Consider the following 21,159-nt stretch of genomic DNA (forward strand, 5'->3'; position numbering starts at 1 on the left):
GAGGAATTTTCCCAGATTTTTTTTTACCCAATTGGCCTGGGTTTTTATGTTTTTTTGCCTCTCCCAGGAGATCGCATGGCTCCGGGTGGGGTGAAGTGTAAAATTTTGCGATATATGGAATATCGCGGTGGTGTGGGGCGGACTGGTTGGGCCGGATGCCCTTTACCTGTCTGCCATTGTTCATAGGTTTATATGTAACCTTCAGGGCTGCTGACCGAGGGCCGTGTGGCTCTTTGTCGGCCAGCACAGACACGATGGGCCGAAATAGCCTCCTTCTGTGCTGTAAATTTCTATGTTTCCATTAGAAAAATGCAGGTTTTGAGCCAGAAAGATAAACTTAGTTTCCAAGAGGAAAAGGGGAAGAAGGAATACGGAGACAGAGTGGGTAAATGGGATTAAAAGTATTTGCTCGCACAGAGGATAAACACCAACATGGACATAGGCCATTCGTGTGGCACTGATAGTGCTGAATGGTGTCTTTCCGTGCTGTAATGTCAATGGATTTCTATGTTCTGTCTCCTCATCACAGCTTCCAGCTCTTCCTTAAACGAGCAGTGTCAGTTTCTATCTGAAAGCAATGTTTCATGCTTGTGATCTCCATCTCTTGATGGCCAGGAGCCGCACATTATCTGCTCCTTCTGGCATTTCCAAATGTATTTAAAAGGAACCGATTAGCTAGAGCCTCACGTGCCCTGTACCCCTCCCCCGCACTGTCAAATCTGGCAGTGGCGTGCTGGTAGGGTTATTAACTCTGGTTGGGTGTATTGCACGAGCTTTCATCACAGCTCCTTCTCGATGCTCCATCAAACACTCCCAGGGCAGGTACAGCACAGGTTAGATACAGAGTAAAACTCCCTTTACACTGTTCCATCAAACACTCCCAGAGCAGGTACAGCACAGGTGAGATACAGAGTAAAGCTCCCTTTACACTGTTCCATCAAACACTCCCAGGGCAGGTACAGCACAGGTGAGGTACAGAGTAAAGCTCCCTTTACACTGTTCCATCAAACACTCCCAGAGCAGGTACAGCACAGGTGAGATACAGAGTAAAGCTCCCTTTACACTGTTCCATCAAACACTCCCAGGGCAGGTACAGCACAGGTGAGATACAGAGTAAAGCTCCCTTTACACTGTTCCATCAAACACTCCCAGAGCAGGTACAGCACAGGTGAGATACAGAGTAAAGCTCCCTTTACACTGTTCCATCAAACACTCCCAGGGCAGGTACAGCACAGGTTAGATACAGAGTAAAGCTCCCTTTACACTGTTCCATCAAACACTCCCAGGGCAGGTACAGCACAGGTGAGATACAGAGTAAAGCTCCCTTTACACTGTTCCATCAAACACTACCAGGGCAGGTACAGCACAGGTTAGATACAGAGTAAAGCTCCCTTTACACTGTTCCATCAAACACTACCAGGGCAGGTACAGCACAGGTTAGATACAGAGTAAAGCTCCCTTTACACTGTCCCATCAAACACTCCCAGGGCAAGTACAGCACGGGTTAGATACAGAATAAAGCTCTCTCTACACGTGTCTAAGCTTCAATCTCATATTGCACCAACGTGACATTTCCCCATTTCCCACACCAGCCAAGCTGTAATGGCAGCGAGTGAATTTGCCAGCTTACTACAATTATTGTGAACCTTTCTGCTGGGGGTAACATCCTATAGGAACTGGCCACTAACTCCTCACTTACAGGGTGAAAGATCAGTGCGTTAATCCAGTCCCCCACTGGGTTGAATTAAATAAAACATGATCCAGAAGACGTTAAGCCAAGTTGTGTCAACTGCTTGCAAATCCTGTTCTGTTACTTCCCCAGTCTAGTGAGGGGCTGTAACTGTATTACGGCAGTGGCAAGGATTACTGGATAACGACGGGTCCTCACCTCTACAGAAGAGTGGGAATATGTCATTATTACTGAATCAGGAACAAGACTCAGGATTATCACTACAGGAATGAGGGGATAAATCAGAGGAAATATTTTCACACAGAGAGTTATTAAAACATTGAACCCTTTACCACAAGGGGCGATTGATGCAGAGAGCAGAACAGCATTTAAAAAGGAATTGAATGAGGTTGTAAACATTTATTTATTTAGCGTATGCAGTCAGCATATAATTCCAGCATCTTGGAACGTTGTGAGCAAAGCGCACAGGGCCCCCAGATAGTTTAGTTAGATGGCATAATTCAACAACATGGGGTGTGGTTTGTATTTGTCCACTAGGGCCCACTGATTTGAGGCACACTGTCCCTGTCCAGTTCGAGAAACGGCCAATTGCAACGTGACCAGTTGAATCCTGGTTGACAGGCTGCAGGTTCGGCGATGATATGGTGACTTATAGGGACATCTGCCACCCACTACAAGTCGGGGGGAAAGGAAAAGGAAAGGCTGACCATACGGGTGTCTCGAAGATGGAGGTGGATGGAACAAGTCAGAGTCAATTAGCAATGGGATTTTTGTCACAAAGACTATTCACCAATTTTGCTGATGCATTTGACTGAGAAAGATGTTGAGGAGCTGCATTACAGAGGACCATAGGAGTGAGTCGGCTGCAATGTGCCTGACACGAGAAACTTAGTTACACACAGTTGAGTATCCACCAGTTTAGTGTGTGGTGAGTGAGTCCAAATAAGATCCCATTATTCCACATTGAACAGCAGAATGCAAGGGCAGATGAGTGGAAAGAGGAGGCATTTGCTCCCCCAGACAGAGCCGGCAAGTTTGGCAATTTGGTTAGGATGTGCACAGGAACAATATGAATGGATACAGGGAAATGGAATGAGAACAGGCAGCATTAGTTAAAGAGCCAGCACTGGCACAGAGTGATGGGCCGAATGGCCACCTTCTGTGCTGTGATCTCCCTGTTGGCATGACGACTGTTTCAATCCTGGCAGCAGCAGAATTCAGGTTGCACTGGGAGAGAAAAAAAAAACATTTATGCTTGGCAGGTACAAAATAATCAAAAATAAATCATAAAATATTTTAAATTCAGAGTCCAAAAGTTTGGTATCATGGAGAGTGGGCGAGGTGCACTCCAATGGGATAGGTCAGCGCTCACTGCGACAGCTGCACGTAATTGGCTGGAAAGAGCCCGACTTTCTTGTTGCATTGGCCCCGCCACCAGCCCTCGTCAATCATCTCGATGTTCGTGATGATGTCATTGGGGTCAAAAGAGATTTCATCGTCGCCCTCTGTAACACATTTAAAAGACAATCAGTGGTCAATAGCGAAGCTGAGAGCTGCTGAGCACCTGGCTCTGAGCCAGACACTCGTGTTTTGGGTAACGGGGGGGTGGCAGGGGGGGAGGGGGTCTGAGCCAGACACTCGTGTTTTGGGTAACGGGGGGGTGGCAGGGGGGGGGTCTGAGCCAGACACTCGTGTTTTGGGTAACCAGTATTAACAATCTGTTTTTTGATTCTTAAAGAAAGAACTTGCATTTATATAGCGTCTTTCACGAACTCAGGACGTCCCAAAGAGCCTCGCTGTCAATGAAGTACCTTTGGAGTGTAGTCACGGTTATAATGTAGGAAATGCAGCAGCCAATTTGCATACAGCAAGCTCCCACAAACAGCAATGTGATAATGACCAAATAATCTGTTTTAGTGATGTTGGTTGAAGGATAAATATTGGTCATCACACCCCTTTGCTCTTTGGGGTGTCCTGAGATCATGAAAGGTGCTATATAAATGCAAGCCTTTCCTTTTTCTTTCTTTACATCCACCTAAGGGGGCAAATGTGGCCTCAGTTTAAAACCTCACCTGAAGGACGGCACCTTCGACAGTGCAGCACTCCCTCAGTGTTGCACACTGGAGTGGGACTTGAATCCACAACTTTCTGATTCAGAGGCGAGTGCTACCCACTGAGCCATGACTGAAACCTGTGGGTGGGGTTTACCAGAGAGTGCTTTAATGTAGGCTAGGCGTGTAATAGAGGTAGCTAGGAGGACTGGGAGTGGAACAGAGATACAGAGCATACTACAGATGATGAACTGTGTAGGGCTGAGGTGCTGCCTGCAATTGTACTCTGAATGCCAGAATATGACAAGTGGTGTTTCCCAGGGATCTGTACTGGGGCCTCAGCTTTTCACTGTATTTAGCAATGATTCAGTTGATGGAATAGCGAATATCCAAGTATGTAGATTAAACAAAGTTAGGAGGCATAGTAAGTTGTGTAGATGCGAGCAGCAAGTTACAAAGGGACATACACAGATTAACTGAGAGGGAAAAACCACGGCAAATGGAGTTCAATGTGAGAAAGTGTGAGGTCATCCATTTTGGATCCACAAAAGACAAATTGGAATATTTTCTTAACAGTGAGAAACTATAAACTGTTGAACAACAAAGGGATTTAGGTGTCATTGCACAAATCACTGAAAGCTAGGACAGGTATAAAGTAATCAAAAGGCGAATGGAATGTTGTCTTTTATCTCAAGGGGGCTGGAACACAAATATGAGCAAGTGATGCTTCAGTTGTACAGAGCCTTGGTCAGAACCTCTCCTGGAATACTGCATTCCGCTCTGGGCAGCATACCTCAGGCTTGCAGTGGGTACAGTACAGATTCAACAGAATGATACTGGGGCTAAAATGGTTACATTTTGAAGACAGGTTGCACAAACATGGTTTGTATTCACTTGAATTTAGAAGGTTGACGGATGATCTAATTGAGGTGTTTGAAATGATAAAAGGATTCATAGGAACAGGAGTAGGCCATTCAGCCCGTCGAGCATGTCCCACCATTCAATTAGACCATGATCTGTACCTCAACTCCATTTACCCACCTTAGCTCTATATCTCTTAATATCCTAATCCAACAGAACAACCTAGTCCAAATTTTAAGATGATGGCTCCTTGTTCTGGACTCTCCCACCAGAGGAAATAGTTTCTCTTTATCTACTCTATCAACTCCTTCAATCATCGTCAACACTTCAATTAGATCACCATTTAATCGTCTGAACTCGAAGGAATACAAGACTAGTCTATGCAACCATCCCTCATAATTTAACCCTCGAAGCCCATTATGGTTAAATGATTGGAATCCAGAACAATGGAGTGTAATTTTCTTAACCGATAAGGGGTTATGTGGAGTGGGCAGGGAATTGGAGCCGAGTCCATGATCGGATCAGCCATGATATTAAATGGCGGAGCAGGCTCGAGGGGCCGTATGGCCTACTCCTGCTCCTATTTCCTATTTATGTTGTAATTTTTAAAATTAGAGCCAGGCCATTCAGGAGTGAAATCAGGAGCAGTTTTTCACATAAAGGCTAGTGGAAATCTGGAACTCTCTCCCCAAGAGTTTGTGGATGCTGGGGGTCAATTGAAATTTACAAGACTGAGATCTTTGTTCGGCAAGGGTATCAAGGAATATGGAGACAAGTTGGGTAAATGGAGTTGAGCAGGTCAGCTGTGATCTAATAAAATGCAAAACAGGTTGCAGAGCTGAATGACCGATTTTCTCCGACAGACAGCCAACTGACCGGTGGTGTGGAGTATTGTCAGACTGCAAGGGACAGTTTCTTGCCCTCACTCTCCGTCAGGGACTGGACAAAGGAAGCTAAGGAGAAGGAAAGTGTGTAAAATACATTGGCTACCAATCGCATTTATTTTTCATTGCTGACCTACCTCCTTGGTAATCGTACAGAGCTACTGCAGTCACACCAGCATTCGCAACATCATAAATATTCTCTGCACCTACGGACAAATTGCAACAGAAAGATTTTTAGGAACAGGATAAAGTCCAAGAACCCTAATTTTGAAGATTTCACCACCTACCCACCAATCTGACTATATTGTTCAACCCAGCTACCCACCTTCTCCTCCTATCTCGCAATCCCACTTCTCCTCCTATCCCGCAATCCCACTTCTCCCCCAAATCCCCCCATCCCACTTCTCCCCCAATCCCACTTCTCCCCCAAATACCCCAATCCCACTTCTCCCCCAAATCCCACTTCTCCCCATATCCCTCAACCCACCCTCTCTCCGTATCCCCAATCCCACCTCTCCCCATTATCCCCCAATCTCACTTTCTCCCGCTATCCTTAAACCCCATCCACCCATCTTCTCACCCATTTAATCTCCTCCCACAGTCCATGCACACTCCACATTATCATGGACTCTACCCACCCATTTAATCTTCTGATGGAAAATTCTGCATTAAAACTTCCTGAAATCCCAACAGGAATCAAGCAAAGCCCAAGATATTCATCCACTTCTCCACTATTGCACCCCAGCCACTATTGAGACAGGCAATTCTCCAACACCGTTCCCCGCACCCCCCGCCCCACCCCCACCTCCTCTCATCAGAAACAACAGCACAGGAACCATTCTACCCTGAAGTAGTTGATTATCTCATTCTACGCCTCCCAGGTCCATCCCCAACCAGATATCTATCCAACTCCTTTTTGAAAGTTAATCAACATAGCATGATTCAGCAGCACATTGTCCCTCAAAACAAACAGGCCACATTACAGGAGGTGGAAAGGGCACCTCACCGTCTGTCCCCATTCCCGAGATTGGTGACAGTTCTTCATAATCTCCCTGATCCTCCACATTCTCCTTGGAGACTGGCCGGTGAGAAAATTCTGAAATATCTTCATAGTCTCCCCTATTCATCTCCTGCAATGAGAAGAACATCAGACAGGCAGGCAGAGTAATTAAATATTGCAGTCAGCTGATCTTGGTCAGGGGTTTCCTGGGTCAAAGTCCAGGGGCACAGGATTTCCAGGGTCAGAGTCCAGGGGCACGGGGTTTCCGGGGTCAGTGCCCAGGGGCACAGGGTTTCCCGGGTCAGAGTCCAGGGGCACGGGGTTTCCTGAGTCTGTCCTCAAAAATAAATTCTTCCACCATTCCTGGTGAGGAAAGGATCACTTTCCCATTTCAGGCAGGAGCTCCCAGATCAGGTACACCACAGGTTAGGTACAGAGTAAAACTCCCTCTACACTGTCCTATCAAACACTCCCAGGCCAGGTACAGCACGGGTTAGATACAGAGTAAAACTCCCTTGACACTGTCCCATCAAACACTCCCAGGCCAGGTACAGCATGGGTAGATACAGAGTAAAGCTCCCTCTACTGTATTTCCACAATGTGCCACCCTTTAGCAGAGTGAATCTGCTGTAGGATTAGTGTTTTTCTCCATTTCCCAAAGCTGACATCCTATGGTCTTCTAATTAACTCCAAATTAGGGCTCCAAATTAGTTACCATGGTTACTGGTGCCTTTGTTGTGATTGCCTGAAATCATTTCACATGGAAACATTATTTTAGGGAGAAAATGCTAGAAATAGCACAAGAAACTCTCCGCTGAAATCTTAATATTGTGCTTCAGTGGCTGATGTTCGAAGTCCATTACCTCATGGCAAGAATCAGGATTATCATAGATTGTGGCTTGCTCTGGCTCTGGCTCTGGCTCTGGCTCTGGCTCTGGCTCTGGCTCTGGCTCTGGCTCTGGCTCTGGCTCTGGCTCTGGCTCTGGCTCTGGCTCTGGCTCTGGCTCTGGCTCTGGTTTAGTTACTGGTTTCGTAACTCGGCTCCGAGGAACCGGTGGAAGCTGATTTGTCCTCTCAGGTTCCGGTGTTTCCGCCTCTTGCTCCTGCTCCATTTGCTCCTGTGAATGAAGAAGAGGGTCATGGATCAAGGGTCATGGGAACACGACTGCACTATGAAAGCAATCAGCTCCCATCTCATCTGAGTGGTGACCTCTCACCTCGAACTTCTCTGACGTTCACCATCTTTCTTGTCTCTCTCTGTTTTATCCATCCTAATCTGGTCCGTACTCTTCACTTGTTCTTCCCGAGCTCAGAGTCCCCCCCGTCCTACGCAGTCTTCCTCCTCCTCCCTGCCCCCTCGCTCGTTTGAAGTCAACTCATCGCATCATCTCTTACTCTAATCACCCCCCCTCACTCCCGAAGACTCCAACTCTTGCTGGGTTAAGTACAGGTTCTGGAGGCTATGGTACCCTCTGGTACCTTACCTCAGCTGCTGTTTATTCACATGTGAACCCAGATGGTGAGTATCAACAGGTTAATCCTGTGCGGGGAGCCCCCACACAACTGCCCATCCAGCAGGAGTCAGTGGATTGCAATGAAGAGTGGGATCCGTCTGACAGCCAATGGCTCAGTGGTAACACCTTCGCCTCAGAGTCAGAAGGTTGTGGATTCAAGTCCCACTCCAGAGACTTGAGAACAAAAATCTACTCCTGACACTCTAGAGCAGTGCTGCCTTTCGGATGAGGCGTTAAAACAAGGCCCTGTCTGCACTCTCAGATGGACGTAAAAGATCCTATGGCACTATTTCGAAGAAGAGCAGGGGAGTTATCCTGGGCTAATATTTATCTCTCAATCAACATCACTAAAACAGGTTATCTGGTCATTATCACAGTGTTGTTTGTGGGAGCTTGCTGTGCACAAATTGGCTGCCGCGTTTCCTACATTACAACAGTGACTACACTTCAAAAGTACTTCATTGGCTGTAAAGCGCTTTGGGACGTCCGGTGGTCGTGAAAGACGCTATATAAATGCAAGTCTTTCTTCTTTCTTTTATCTGTGGCTGGTTCTCGATGTCGCTAAAGTCGGGGGCACTGAAGTCAATTGCATTGATGGAGATTGGTTAACTCAGCATAGACTAGGATTGGAATTTGGTCCATCCTGGTCAGTCCAGCTCAGCCGCTCACTGATCAAACTCACTGACACATCACCTGGCCACTCGTTCCCAGGTTCTCAAGACTGCGGAACCAGGGAGCTGTCTGGAGCTGGTCTGGGTGCTAATAATAAGGACCTGACTATACAACTGATGACTGATAAGTAAATATTGTGAGGAGAGAGGAGAAAGGCTGAGTGCCAGCCTGGACTCAGTGGTAGAACTCATGCCTTTGAGTCAGAAGGTCATTGGTTCAAGCCCCACTCCAGAGACCCGAGCCCATAATCCAGGCTGACACTCTTGGTGTAGTACTGAGAGAGCTGCACTGTATATCTGGAACTCTCATTCCTGGCACATAGACAGCACTTGAAACCTGTCTCTAGCAATATTTATCAGCACAGGGGAAGATTGGTCTACAGGAAGGGACCTGTGCACCACCCCCTCCACTCCCCCGACTCACCTGCTGCTTCCTGTGCACCCCCCCCTCCACTCCCCCGACTCGCCTGCTGCTTCCTGTACGCCAACCCCCTCCCCTCCCCCGACTCACCTGCTGCTTCCTGTGCACCCCCCCTCCACTCCCCCGACTCACCTGCTGCTTCCTGTACGCCAACCCCCTCCCCTCCCCCGACTCACCTGCTGCTTCCTGTGCACCCCCCCTCCACTCCCCCGACTCACCTGCTGCTTCCTGTACGCCAATCCCCTCCACTCCCCCGACTCACCTGCTGCTTCCTGTGCGCCTCATCCCGCTCCTGTCTCTCTCGGGCCTGTCTCCGAGCACGTTCCTCCTCCGCTCTCTTCTTGTTTTCCTCATCACTGGCTTTGGCCATGTTCTCAAACCTCGCCTTCAGGTTGCTCGCACCACTGCTGGCTGCAGACATACAGGCGGAGAGGGAGAGAAACGGAGAGAGAGAAAGAGATAGAGAGGGAAACAGAAGAAGGAGAGAGAGAAATGGAGAGGGGGAGAGAGAGAAAACAGATGGAGCGAAAGAAAGGAAAACAGAGAGAGAGAGAGAAATTCACACACAGGTAGAGAGGGTGATTCAGGAAAAATGTTAACAAAGAGAAACAGGATAAGACGAAAGATAAAGACAGGAAAGTGAGAGATAGAAATTTAAAGAAAGAGAGAGAGAAATTAAGAGACAGATATTGGGGTAGAGGGGGGCAAAAGGAGGGGGAGGAGATCGAGAGGCAGAAGTCCAAGACAAACAAAGAGAGAGAGAGCGCCCTGGTTATTAAAATCAGTCCGCAAAACAGTGAGTGCAGATTGAGGAACAAAGAACAAAGAAACCGGCACACAGGGCGAGGGGCGAGGGCGAGGGGCGAGGGCGAGGGGCGAGGGGACGCTGGCGCAGGGCGAGGGGACGCTGATGCAGGGCGAGGGGCGAGGGCGAGGGGACGCTGGCGCAGGGAGAGGGGGCGCTGGCGCAAGGCGAGGGGACGCTGGCGCAGGGCGAGGGCGAGGGGACGCTGGCGCAAGGCGAGGGGACGCTGGCGCAAGGCGAGGGGATGCTGGCGCAGGGCGAGGGGCGAGGGGACGCTGGCGCAGGGCGAGGGGACGCTGGCGCAGGGCGAGGGGCGAGGGGACGCTGGCGCAGGGCGAGGGGACGCTGGCGCAGGGCGAGGGGACGCTGGCGCAGGGCGAGGGGCGAGGGGACGCTGGCGCAGGGCGAGGGGACGCTGGCGCAGGGCGAGGGGCGAGGGGACGCTGGCGCAGGGCGAGGGGACGCTGGCGCAGGGCGAGGGGACGCTGGCGCAGGGCGAGGGGCGAGGGGACGCTGGCGCAGGGCGAGGGGACGCTGGCGCAGGGCGAGGGGCGAGGGGACGCTGACGCAGGGCGAGGGGACGCTGGCGCAGGGCGAGGGGCGAGGGCGAGGGGACGCTGGCGCAGGGAGAGGGGGCGCTGGCGCAAGGCGAGGGGACGCTGGCGCAGGGCGAGGGCGAGGGGACGCTGGCGCAAGGCGAGGGGACGCTGGCGCAAGGCGAGGGGATGCTGGCGCAGGGCGAGGGGCGAGGGGACGCTGGCGCAGGGCGAGGGGACGCTGGCGCAGGGCGAGGGGCGAGGGGACGCTGGCGCAGGGCGAGGGGACGCTGGCGCAGGGCGAGGGGACGCTGGCGCAGGGCGAGGGGCGAGGGGACGCTGGCGCAGGGCGAGGGGACGCTGGCGCAGGGCGAGGGGCGAGGGGACGCTGGCGCAGGGCGAGGGGACGCTGGCGCAGGGCGAGGGGACGCTGGCGCAGGGCGAGGGGCGAGGGGACGCTGGCGCAGGGCGAGGGGACGCTGGCGCAGGGCGAGGGGCGAGGGGACGCTGACGCAGGGCGAGGGGACGCTGGCGCAGGGCGAGGGGCGAGGGCGAGGGGACGCTGGCGCAGGGCGAGGGGACGCTGGGATATTGGAGTTCAACACATTATCGATGTGGGAGGGAGTTACAGGGAGCAGCGTCGGCCCAGGGATGAGTTACATGGAGAACGATTCCCACTGTGGGGATCAGACCTCTCGCCCTTGCGGTGAGCAGGCAGGAGTCCGCGTATCACCATCACGGCAGAGGGACGGGAATGCAGATAAAATCCATGTGCCACGGTTCCAGCTGCTGATCAATGGTAGCCCGCTGCGAGGGTGGGTGTGTGTGTGGTGCCCCCAACGGGTGGGTGTGTGGTCGATGACCCCGAGGGGAGGGTGTGTGGACGATGACCCCGAGGGGAGGGTGTGTGGACGATGACCCCGAGGGGAGGGTGTGTGGACGATGACCCCGAGGGGAGGGTGTGTGGACGATGACCCCGAGGGGAGGGTGTGTGGACGATGACCCCGAGGGGAGGGTGTGTGGACGATGACCCCGAGGGGAGGGTGTGTGGACGATGACCCCGAGGGGAGGGTGTGTGGACGATGACCCCGAGGGGAGGGTGTGTGGACGATGACCCCGAGGGGAGGGTGTGTGGACGATGACCCCGAGGGGAGGGTGTGTGGACGATGACCCCGAGGGGAGGGTGTGTGGACGATGACCCCGAGGGGAGGGTGTGTGGTCGATGACCCCGAGGGGAGGGTGTGTGGACGATGACCCCGAGGGGAGGGTGTGTGGACGATGACCCCGAGGGGAGGGTGTGTGGACGATGACCCCGAGGGGAGGGTGTGTGGACGATGACCCCGAGGGGAGGGTGTGTGGACGATGACCCCGAGGGGAGGGTGTGTGGACGATGACCCCGAGGGGAGGGTGTGTGGACGATGACCCCGAGGGGAGGGTGTGTGGACGATGAACCCGCTCAGATGGGAGGGTGTGTGACTGGAGCGGAAGGTGAGGATCAAGCTGCGACGCCTGCTCTTGCTGACACTCTCTGTCTCGGCTCAGGCTTTGGTGAGTTACTAGGGGTTGGGCGAAGCCCATGGAACTGCACTGTGGTAATGGGCAGAGCGTCCAAGAGAAAAGGAGGGTGGGAGGGAACTGTAAAGTAAGTGTGTGGGTTGTTTTGTCATCCCAGATGCCAGAACCAGCCTGGCAACATCTGGAATTTGACTCTGGAACCGTGTCCATCGATCCAGGGCAGCTTCATGGAGCAACTCACCGGCTTCCACTGGCGTTGTCTTCTGATAGGACGAGGTCGGACTCTCCATCTCGGTGAAGGAGGCGGCATTCTGCAACGTGAATCGGTAAAACGGTCAACCAGCAATCTAACCGGAGGGGAAAGACCGGCACAGACTGACCTGAGCTACACACAGTCGGCCCAGGGGCTGGCAGTACAACAACAACCAACCCCACCTCCGCAGCCAGTGCCCGAGGGGCAGCCAGAGGTCCTCCCCTTCCCTCCCCTCAGGGGGACAGAATTTGACTCATACAGGTCTGAAACCCCAGCTCCAGAGCAAGAGGCCTGTGCTCCTGTAGTCTGGTCAGTCAGCTGAGTGTCAAAGAATGTCGAGAGAAAATACCTCGGGGAGGAGGCCGAGAGTTTAAAAATAAACTTGGCATGCTGGTGAACTCTCGGGGCCAAAGTTCCCGCTCCACTTGGCTCCCGAGAGTTCGCGCCCACGACCACAGAGGAAGCGTAAAACCAGCTGGTATCAGCTGCCCTCCGGGGACACCCCCTGTACCTGCAGCAGACCTCTTACAAGATCGGATTGAATGAATAAAATCTGTGTCTACCAGAATTCCAATCCATCTATTACCCCGCCCCACCGCTCTGGCCCCCATTACAGCTTACCATCCATCGGAACAGATAGGAATGTAGGGACAGGGTGAGGCCATTCAGCCCCTCGAACCTGCTCCACCATTCAGTTAGATCATCACTGCTTAACTCCAGTTACCTGCCTTGTTCCATATCTCTCGATACCCTTACCCATCACAAATCTATCGGTCTCAGTCCTGAAAATGTCATTGACCCCCAGCTTCCACAGCCTTTTAGACAAGAGACTTCCAGATTTCCATTACCCGTTGTGTAAAAAAGTGCTTCCTGGTTTTAGTCCAGGATAGCCTAGCTCTAATTTTAAAATTGTGCTCCCTTGTTCCGGATTCCCCCAACAGAAGAAATGGGTTCAATGGACCTACCCTATTGAATCATTTTAAACACTTCAATTAGATCACCCTTCAACCTTCTAAACTCGAGGGAATACAAACCAAGTTTATGCAACCTGTCCTCATAGTTAACCTCAAGCCCTGGTATTCATCTGGTGAATCTGCGCTGCACCCACTCCATGTAAAATTTATGTAAACCAGAAGTATAAAGAGATACAAATATGTCGATGACCATCGATATGTTATTGCAGCTATGGCTGGTCATTGCCATGGAAACATTATAGCACCAATCCTGGCTATCGGTGCCGTGTGTCAGAATAGTTGATGTCTCTAGTCCACTGAGACATGGGGTGAAGGGCCAAGGTTCATAGTGCAGGATACCAGCAAAGGGGAGAGGACGTGAGGTAAATCGGAAGTTGTGAAGCCAAGCTTGGGTGATCAAAGTTGTCGGAGGGAAGGAGGACTGCGGGCGAGGATGAGTTCCACAGGTCTGAGGCTGCACCTTACTTTGTTACAGAAAGTTGTTACGCCTCTCGTGAAGTTTCGAATCTTTAAGGGCTTACCTTGTCCATCCGGTCCTGCTGTACCCCATATCGCCCACCAAAGCCCTTGGCATGATCTACAGAAGGAGGGCAGATTACAGAGTGATGAGGAAAAACGTTACTAAGGTAACCACTGTAATGGCATAGAAGCTGGCTTTAAACCACACTTCCACCCCTCCTTTCCCGAGGGCGCTGACTTCACTGGGTGCGGTTTCACATTCAGCAGTAGCCCTCTGGTGCCTCACCCAAGTAGCTCTGAACTATTTGACTGTAATGAGGAATCAAGGCTGAGCTGGACTCCATTCTGGGCCACTGTCCACTCCCACGCATGCTCCAGTGGGCCTATCTGGATAGTGGATGGGAGCAGGAACCCTGGCTGGTTTGTTTCCCCTCCCTGATTCCAGGGAACTGAGGCCAGAGGTGGTGCTGAGATTGGATAACCCAGCATGGACTTGGGATTGAACAGAGCAGTACATGTAAGAACATAGGAAAAAGAATAGGCCATTCAGCCCTTGAACCTGTTCCGTTATTCAATTAGATCATGGCTGATCTCTATCCTAACTCCAGATAAGCTGAAAGTTGTGGGATCTTGCAGTGTTATCATGGTCTGCAGCCCCCTGTGTCAGGGCACAGTGTAGAGTGAGCCCAACCACTCCCACCTCAAGCCCACCAGAAATACATCTAATTGCAACTTGACCCTATCCATAGAAGGGGCAGTGCCAGAGGACTGGTGGACAGCTAATGTTGTCCCTATATACAAAAAGGGAGATAAAACAAAACGTGGGAAGAACAGACCAGTCAACTTAATGTCAGTGACAGGAAAGATACTGGAATCTATACTAAAATAAGTGATAGAAGAGCATCGAGAGACAGAAAATATAATAAAAAGTGGTCTGCGTGGATTGCGAAAGGCTAAGTGATGCCTCACGAACCTGAGAGAATTCTTTGAAGAGGTAATAAAAAAGGAGTAGACAAGATTAACGCAGTAGATGCCATATACTTGGATTTTCAAAAGGCCTTTGATAAGATACCACATGGTAGGCTTGTGACAAAGGTTAGGGCATGTGCTGTAAAGGGACACATAGTTGAATGCATATCAAATTGGCTAAAAAAAAATAGAAAGCAGAGAGTAGCAGTAAAGGGTAGTTAGTCAGATTGGAGGAAGGTAGAAAGTGGTGTTCCACAAGGATCAGTGATCATGTTATTCATAATTTACATTATTGGATTTGGATTTAGGAATAAGTAACTCAATATTAAAATTTGCAGCTGATACCAAACTGGGGAGGTATAGCTAACACTGAGGAAGATTGCAAAATAATTCAAGAAGACATTAGAAAACTTACAGACTGGGCAGTTACATGACAAATTAACTTTAACGTAGATAAATGTGAGATAGGAAAAACAGAAACATCACCTGCACATTAGAAAATAAGAAACTGAATGGGGTAGAAGAGCAAAGGGATCTCGGGATACAGGTGAACAAATCATTAAAAGCAGCATCGCAGGTCAGCATAGCAACTAAACATGCTAACAAAGTACTGGGATTTATTCCCAGGGGTGTAGAATTCAAAAGTAGTGAAAGAAGTTATGTTTAACGTGTATAGGACCCTGGTCAGGCCGCACTACAGTTCTGGTCTCCATACTATAAACAGGACATAGAAGCACTGGAGAAAGTGCAACAGAGATTTACAAGGATGGTACCAGAATGGAGAGATTACAGCTATTGGGAAAGATTGGACAGGTAGCAAAGAAAAGACTTAGAGGAGACCTGATAGAGGTCTTTAACATTCTGAGTGTGTTGGACAGGGTAGATGTGGAGTAAATGTTTCCAGTTGTGAGAGAATCCAAAACTTGGGGTCGTAAATACAAAATAGTTACTAATAAATCCAACGGGGAAATAAGGAGCAACTCTTTACTCAGAGAGTGATCAGAATGTGGAACACGCTACCACAGGAAGTGGGTGAGGCAAATAGCTTAGATGTGTACAAAAGGAAACTAGTCGAGTACATGAGTGAAAGAGGAATAGAAAGATATGCTGAAAGGCTGAGATGATGTAGATGGAATGGGAGGAAACTCGTGTGGAGTATAAACCCCAGCACAGACTAGTTGGGCCAAATGGCCTGTTTCTGTGCTGTATGTTCCATGTCATTTAGAGTCCGCTTCAATATCATTCCTTGGGAACTTATTCCCCAACCGCATCGTTACCTCTGGTGTCCCACAAGGTTCTATCCTTGGCCACCTTCTATTTCTCATCTACATGTTGCCACTTGGTGACATCATCCGAAAACACAGCGTCAGTTTCCACATGTACGCTGATAACACCCAGCTCTACCTCACTACCACTCCTCTCGACCCCTCCACCGTCTCTAAGTTGTCAGACTGCTTGTCCGACATCCAGTTCTGGATGAGCAGAAGCTTTCTCCAATTGAGCATGGGAAGACTGAAGCTGTTGTTTAGTCCCCGCCACAAACTCCGTTCACTATCCACTGACTCCATCCCACTCCCCAACTTCTGTCTGAGGCTGAACCAGACTGTTCGCAACCTTGGTGTCGTATTTGACCCTAAAATGAGCTTTCGACCACATATCCGCAGCATAATTAAGGTCGCCTATTTCCACCTCTGTAACATTGCCCAACTCTGCTCTTGCCTCAGCTCATCTGCTGCTGGAGCCCTCATCCATGCCTTTGCTACCTCCAGATTTGACTATTCTAACGCACTCCTGGCTGGCCTCCCACATTCAACCTTACGTAAATTAGCCGTGATCCAAAACTCGGGTGCCCGTGTCCTAACTCGCACCAAGTCCCGCTCACCCATCACCCGTGCTCACTGCCCTACATTTACTTCCGGTTAAGCAACGCCTCGATTTCAAAATTCTCATCCTTATTTTCAAATCCCTCCATGGCCTCGCCCTTCCCTATCTCTGTAATCTCCTCCAGCCCCACAACCCCCCGAGATGTCTGCACTCCTCCAGTTCTGCCCTCTTGAGCATCCCTGATTATAATCGCTCAATCATTGGTGGCCATGCCTTCTGTTGCCTCGGCCACAAGTTCTGGAACTTCTTGCCGAAACCACTCTGCCTCTCTTTCCTCCTTCAAGACGCTCCTTGAACATTTTCTTTTTTCTCCTCTATATCAGTGAGTAACTTTTAGCACTGTTGTTGCCAATTTAAGTTAATCTAAGGGTTAAGTCATGGCAGGCGAGCTCGGACAAGTGTTATGCTCCTCCTGTACTATGTGGGAAATCAGGGACGCCTCCAGTGTTCCTGACGACTACGTGTGCGGGAAGTGTATCCGCCTCCAGCTCCTGACGGTCCGCGTTGCGGAATTGGAGCTGAGGGTGGATTTCCTCTGGAGCATCTACGATGCTGAGAATGACGTGAGTAGCACGTGTAGCGAGTTGGTCTTACCGCAGGTGAAGGGTCCACAGCCAGTTAGGGAATGGAAGACCAGCAGGAAGAGCAGTGCAAGGAAGGTAGTGCAGGGGTCCCCTGTGGTCATCCCCCTGCAAAACAGATACACCGCTTTGAGTACTGTTGAGGGGGATGACTCATCAGGGGAGGGTAGCAGCAGCCAAGTTCATGGCACCGTGGCTGGCTCTGCTGCACAGGAGGGCAGGAAAAAGAGTGGGAGAGCGATAGTGATAGGGGATTCAATTGTAAGGGGAATAGATAGGCGTTTCTGCGGCTGCAACCGAAACTCCAGGATAGTATGTTGCCTCCCTGGTGCAAGGGTCAAGGATGTCTCGGAGCGGGTGAAGGACATTCTGAAAAGGGAGGGTGAACAGCCAGTTGTCGTGGTGCACATTGGTACCAACGATATAGGTAAAAAAAAGGGATGAGGTCCTACGAGACGAATTTAAGGAGCCAGAAGCTAAATTAAAACATAGGACCTCAATCTCGGGATTGCTACCAGTGCCACGTGCTAGTCAGAGTAGGAATCGCAGGATAGCTCAGATGAATACGTGGCTTGAGCAGTGGTGCAGCAGGGAGGGATTCAAATTCCTGGGGCATTGGAACCGGTTCTGGGGGAGGTGGGACCAGTACAAACCGGACGGTCTGCACCTGGGCAGGACCGGAACCAATGTCCTTGGGGGAGTGTTTGCTAGTGCTGTTGGGGAGGAGTTAAACTAATATGGCAGGGGGATGGGAACCAATGCAGGGAGACAGAGGGAAAAAAAATGGAGTCAAAAGCAAAAGACAGAAAGGAGACGATTAAAAGTGGAGGGCAGAGAAACCCAAGCTAAAAAACAAAAAGGGCCACTGTACAGCAAAATTCTAAAGGATCAAAGTGTAATAAAAAGGCAAGCATGAAAGCTCGGTGCCTCAATGTAAGGAATATTCGGAACCCAGGAGAGGGCTCTGAGCTAGTTAGAGTGGGTGAGAGCTCAGATGAATAGGACCCCAACAAAGAATGCAAAAGGCAGGAGAAAACAGAGCAGAGTAGCACTGAGGTAAGTGTAAACCACAAGGTGATAGGAAGGGACAATATGTATGAATATAAAGGGGCTGCAGGAGGGGTTAAAACTAAAAATCATGGTTTAAAAACTAGTATTAAAACACTCTACCTAAACGGACGTAGCATTCAAAATAAAGTAAATGAGTTGACGGCACAAATCATTACAAATGGGTATAAAGACATAGAAACATAGAAACATAGAAAATAGGTGCAGGAGTAGGCCATTCAGCCCTTCTAGCCTGCACCGCCATTCAATGAGTTCATGGCTGAACATGCACTTCAGTACCCCCTTCCTGCTTTCTCGCCATACCCCTTGATCCCCCGAGTAGTAAAAACTTCATCTAACTCCCTTTTGAATATATTTAGTGAATTGGCCTCAACTACTTTCTGTGGTAGAGAATTCCACAGGTTCACCACTCTCTGGGTGAAGAAGTTTCTCCTCATCTCGGTCTTAAATGGCTTACCCCTTATCCTTAGACTGTGACCCCTGGTTCTGGACTTCCCCAACATTGGGAACATTCTTCCTGCATCTAACCTGTCTAAACCCATCAAAATTTTAAACGTTTCTATGAGGTCCCCTCTCATTCTTCTGAACTCCAGTGAATACAAGCCCAGTTGATCCAGTCTTTCTTGATAGGTCAGTCCCACCATCCCGGGAATCAATCTGGTGAACCTTCGCTGCACTCCCTCAATAGCAAGAATGTCCTTCCTCAAGTTAGGAGACCAAAACTGTACACAATACTCCAGGTGTGGCCTCACCAAGGCCCTGTACAACTGTAGCAACACCTCCCTGCCCCTGTACTCAAATCCCCTCGCTATGAAGGCCAACTTGCCATTTGCTTTCTTAACCGCCTGCTGTACCTGCATGCCAACCTTCAATGACTGATGTACCATGACACCCAGGTCTCGTTGCACCTCCCCTTTTCCTAATCTGTCACCATTCAGATAATAGTCTGTCTCTCTGTTTTTATCACCAAAGTCAATAACCTCACATTTATCCACATTATACTTCATCTGCCATGCATTTGCCCACTCACCTAACCTATCCAAGTCACTCTGCAGCCTCATAGCATCCTCCTCGCAGCTCACACTGCCACCCAACTTAGTGTCATCCGCAAATTTGGAGATACTACATTTAATCCCCTCGTCTAAATCATTAATGTACAATGTAAACAGCTGGGGCCCCAGTACAGAACCTTGCGGTACCCCACTAGTCACTGCCTGCCATTCCGAAAAGTACCCATTTACTCCTACTCTTTGCTTCCTATCTGACAACCAGTTCTCAATCCACGTCAGCACACTACCCCCAATACCATGTGCTTTAACTTTGCACATTAATCTCTTGCGTGGGACCTTGTCGAAAGCCTTCTGAAAGTCCAAATATACCACATCAACTGGTTCTCCCTTGTCCACTTTACTGGAAACATCCTCAAAAAATTCTAGAAGGTTTGTCAAGCATGATTTCCCTTTCACAAATCCATGCTGACTTGGACCTATCATGTCACCATTTTCCAAATGCGCTGCTATGACATCCTTAAAAATTGATTCCATCATTTTACCTACTACTGAGGTCAGGCTGACCGGTCTATAATTCCCTGTTTTCCCTCTCCCTCCTTTTTTAAAAAGTGGGGTTATATTGGCTACCCTCCACTCGATAGGAACTGATCCAGAGTCAATGGAATGTTGGAAAATGACTGTCAATGCATCCACTATTTCCAAGGCCACCTCCTTAAGTACTCTGGGATGCAGTCCATCAGGCCCTGGGGATTTATCGGCCTTCAATCCCATCAATTTCCCACCAATGATTTGGTAGCCATTACAGAAACGTGGTTGCAGGGTGGCCAAGACTGGGAATTAAACATACAAGGGTATCTGACAATTCGGAAAGATAGACAAGGGGGGAAAGGAGGTGGGGTAGCTCTGTTAATAAAGGATACTTTCAGGGCAGTTGTGAGAGACGATATTGACTCTAATAAACAAAATGTTGAATCATTGTGGGTGGAGATTAGAGATAGTAAGGGGAAAAAGTCACTGGTGGGCGTAGTTTATAGGCCCCCAAATAATAACTTCACGGTGGGGCGGGCAATAATCAAGGGAATAATGGAGGCATGTGAAAAAGGAACGGCAGTAATCATGGGGGATTTTAACCTACATATCGATTGGTCAAACCAAATCGCACGGGGTAGCCTTGAGGAGGAATTCATAGAATGCATACGGGATTGTTTCTTAGAACAGTATGTTACAGAACCTACAAGGGAGAAAGCTATCTTAGATCTGGTCCTGTGTAATGAGACAGGAATAATAAATGATCTCCCAGTAAAAGATCCTCTAGGAATGAGTGATCACAGTATGGTTGAATTTGTAATACAGATTGAGGGTGAGGAAGTAGTGTCTCAAACGAGCGTACTATGCTTAAACAAAGGGGACTACAGTGGGATGAGGGTAGAGTTGGCTAAAGTAGACTGGGAACACAGACTAAACGGTGGCACAATTGAGGAACAGTGGAGGACTTTTAAGGAGCTCTTTCATAGTGCTCAACAAAAATATATTCCAGTGAAAAAGGGCGGTAAGAGAAGGGATAACCAGCCATGGATAACCAAGGAAATAAAGGAGAGTATCAAATTAAAAATGCGTATAAGGTGGCCAAGGTTAGTGGGAAACTAGCAGATTGGGAAAATTTTAAACGACAGCAAAGAATGACTAAGAAAGCAATAAAAAAAGGAAAGATAGATTACGAAAGTAAACTTGCGCAAAACATAAAAACAGATAGTAAAAGCTTTTACCGATATATAAAACGGAAAAGAGTGACTAAAGTAAATGTTGATCCCTTAGAAGATGAGAAGGGGGATTTAATAATGGGAAATGTGGAAATGGCTGAGACCTTAAACAATTATTTTGCTTCAGTCTTCACAGTGGAAGACACAAAAACCATGCCAAAAATTGCTGGTCACGGGAATGTGGGAAGGGAGGACCTTGAGATAATCACTATCACTAGGGGGGTAGTGCGGGACAGGCTAATGGGACTCAAGG

The 21,159-nt window shown here is 49.5% G+C and overlaps 1 protein-coding gene across 1 annotated transcript in view; it reads right to left on the bottom strand.

The window, feature by feature from the left end:
* Positions 1 to 2,074: 2,074 nt before the first annotated feature.
* Positions 2,075 to 21,159, bottom strand: part of LOC139278468 (src substrate cortactin-like) — a 55,513-nt gene continuing 36,428 nt past the window's right edge. The window contains exons 10-16 of the mRNA XM_070897283.1: positions 13,697 to 13,752; positions 12,190 to 12,259; positions 9,355 to 9,503; positions 7,350 to 7,604; positions 6,493 to 6,616; positions 5,624 to 5,692; positions 2,075 to 3,195 (exon numbers count right to left, since the gene is read on the bottom strand). Coding sequence (XP_070753384.1) covers positions 3,059 to 3,195; positions 5,624 to 5,692; positions 6,493 to 6,616; positions 7,350 to 7,604; positions 9,355 to 9,503; positions 12,190 to 12,259; positions 13,697 to 13,752 — 860 coding nt within the window. The 3' untranslated portion in view covers positions 2,075 to 3,058. The remainder of the gene's footprint in view (positions 3,196 to 5,623; positions 5,693 to 6,492; positions 6,617 to 7,349; positions 7,605 to 9,354; positions 9,504 to 12,189; positions 12,260 to 13,696; positions 13,753 to 21,159) is intronic.

The sequence above is a fragment of the Pristiophorus japonicus genome, chromosome 13 (genome assembly GCF_044704955.1).
Source record: "Pristiophorus japonicus isolate sPriJap1 chromosome 13, sPriJap1.hap1, whole genome shotgun sequence".
NCBI lineage: Eukaryota > Metazoa > Chordata > Chondrichthyes > Pristiophoridae > Pristiophorus > Pristiophorus japonicus.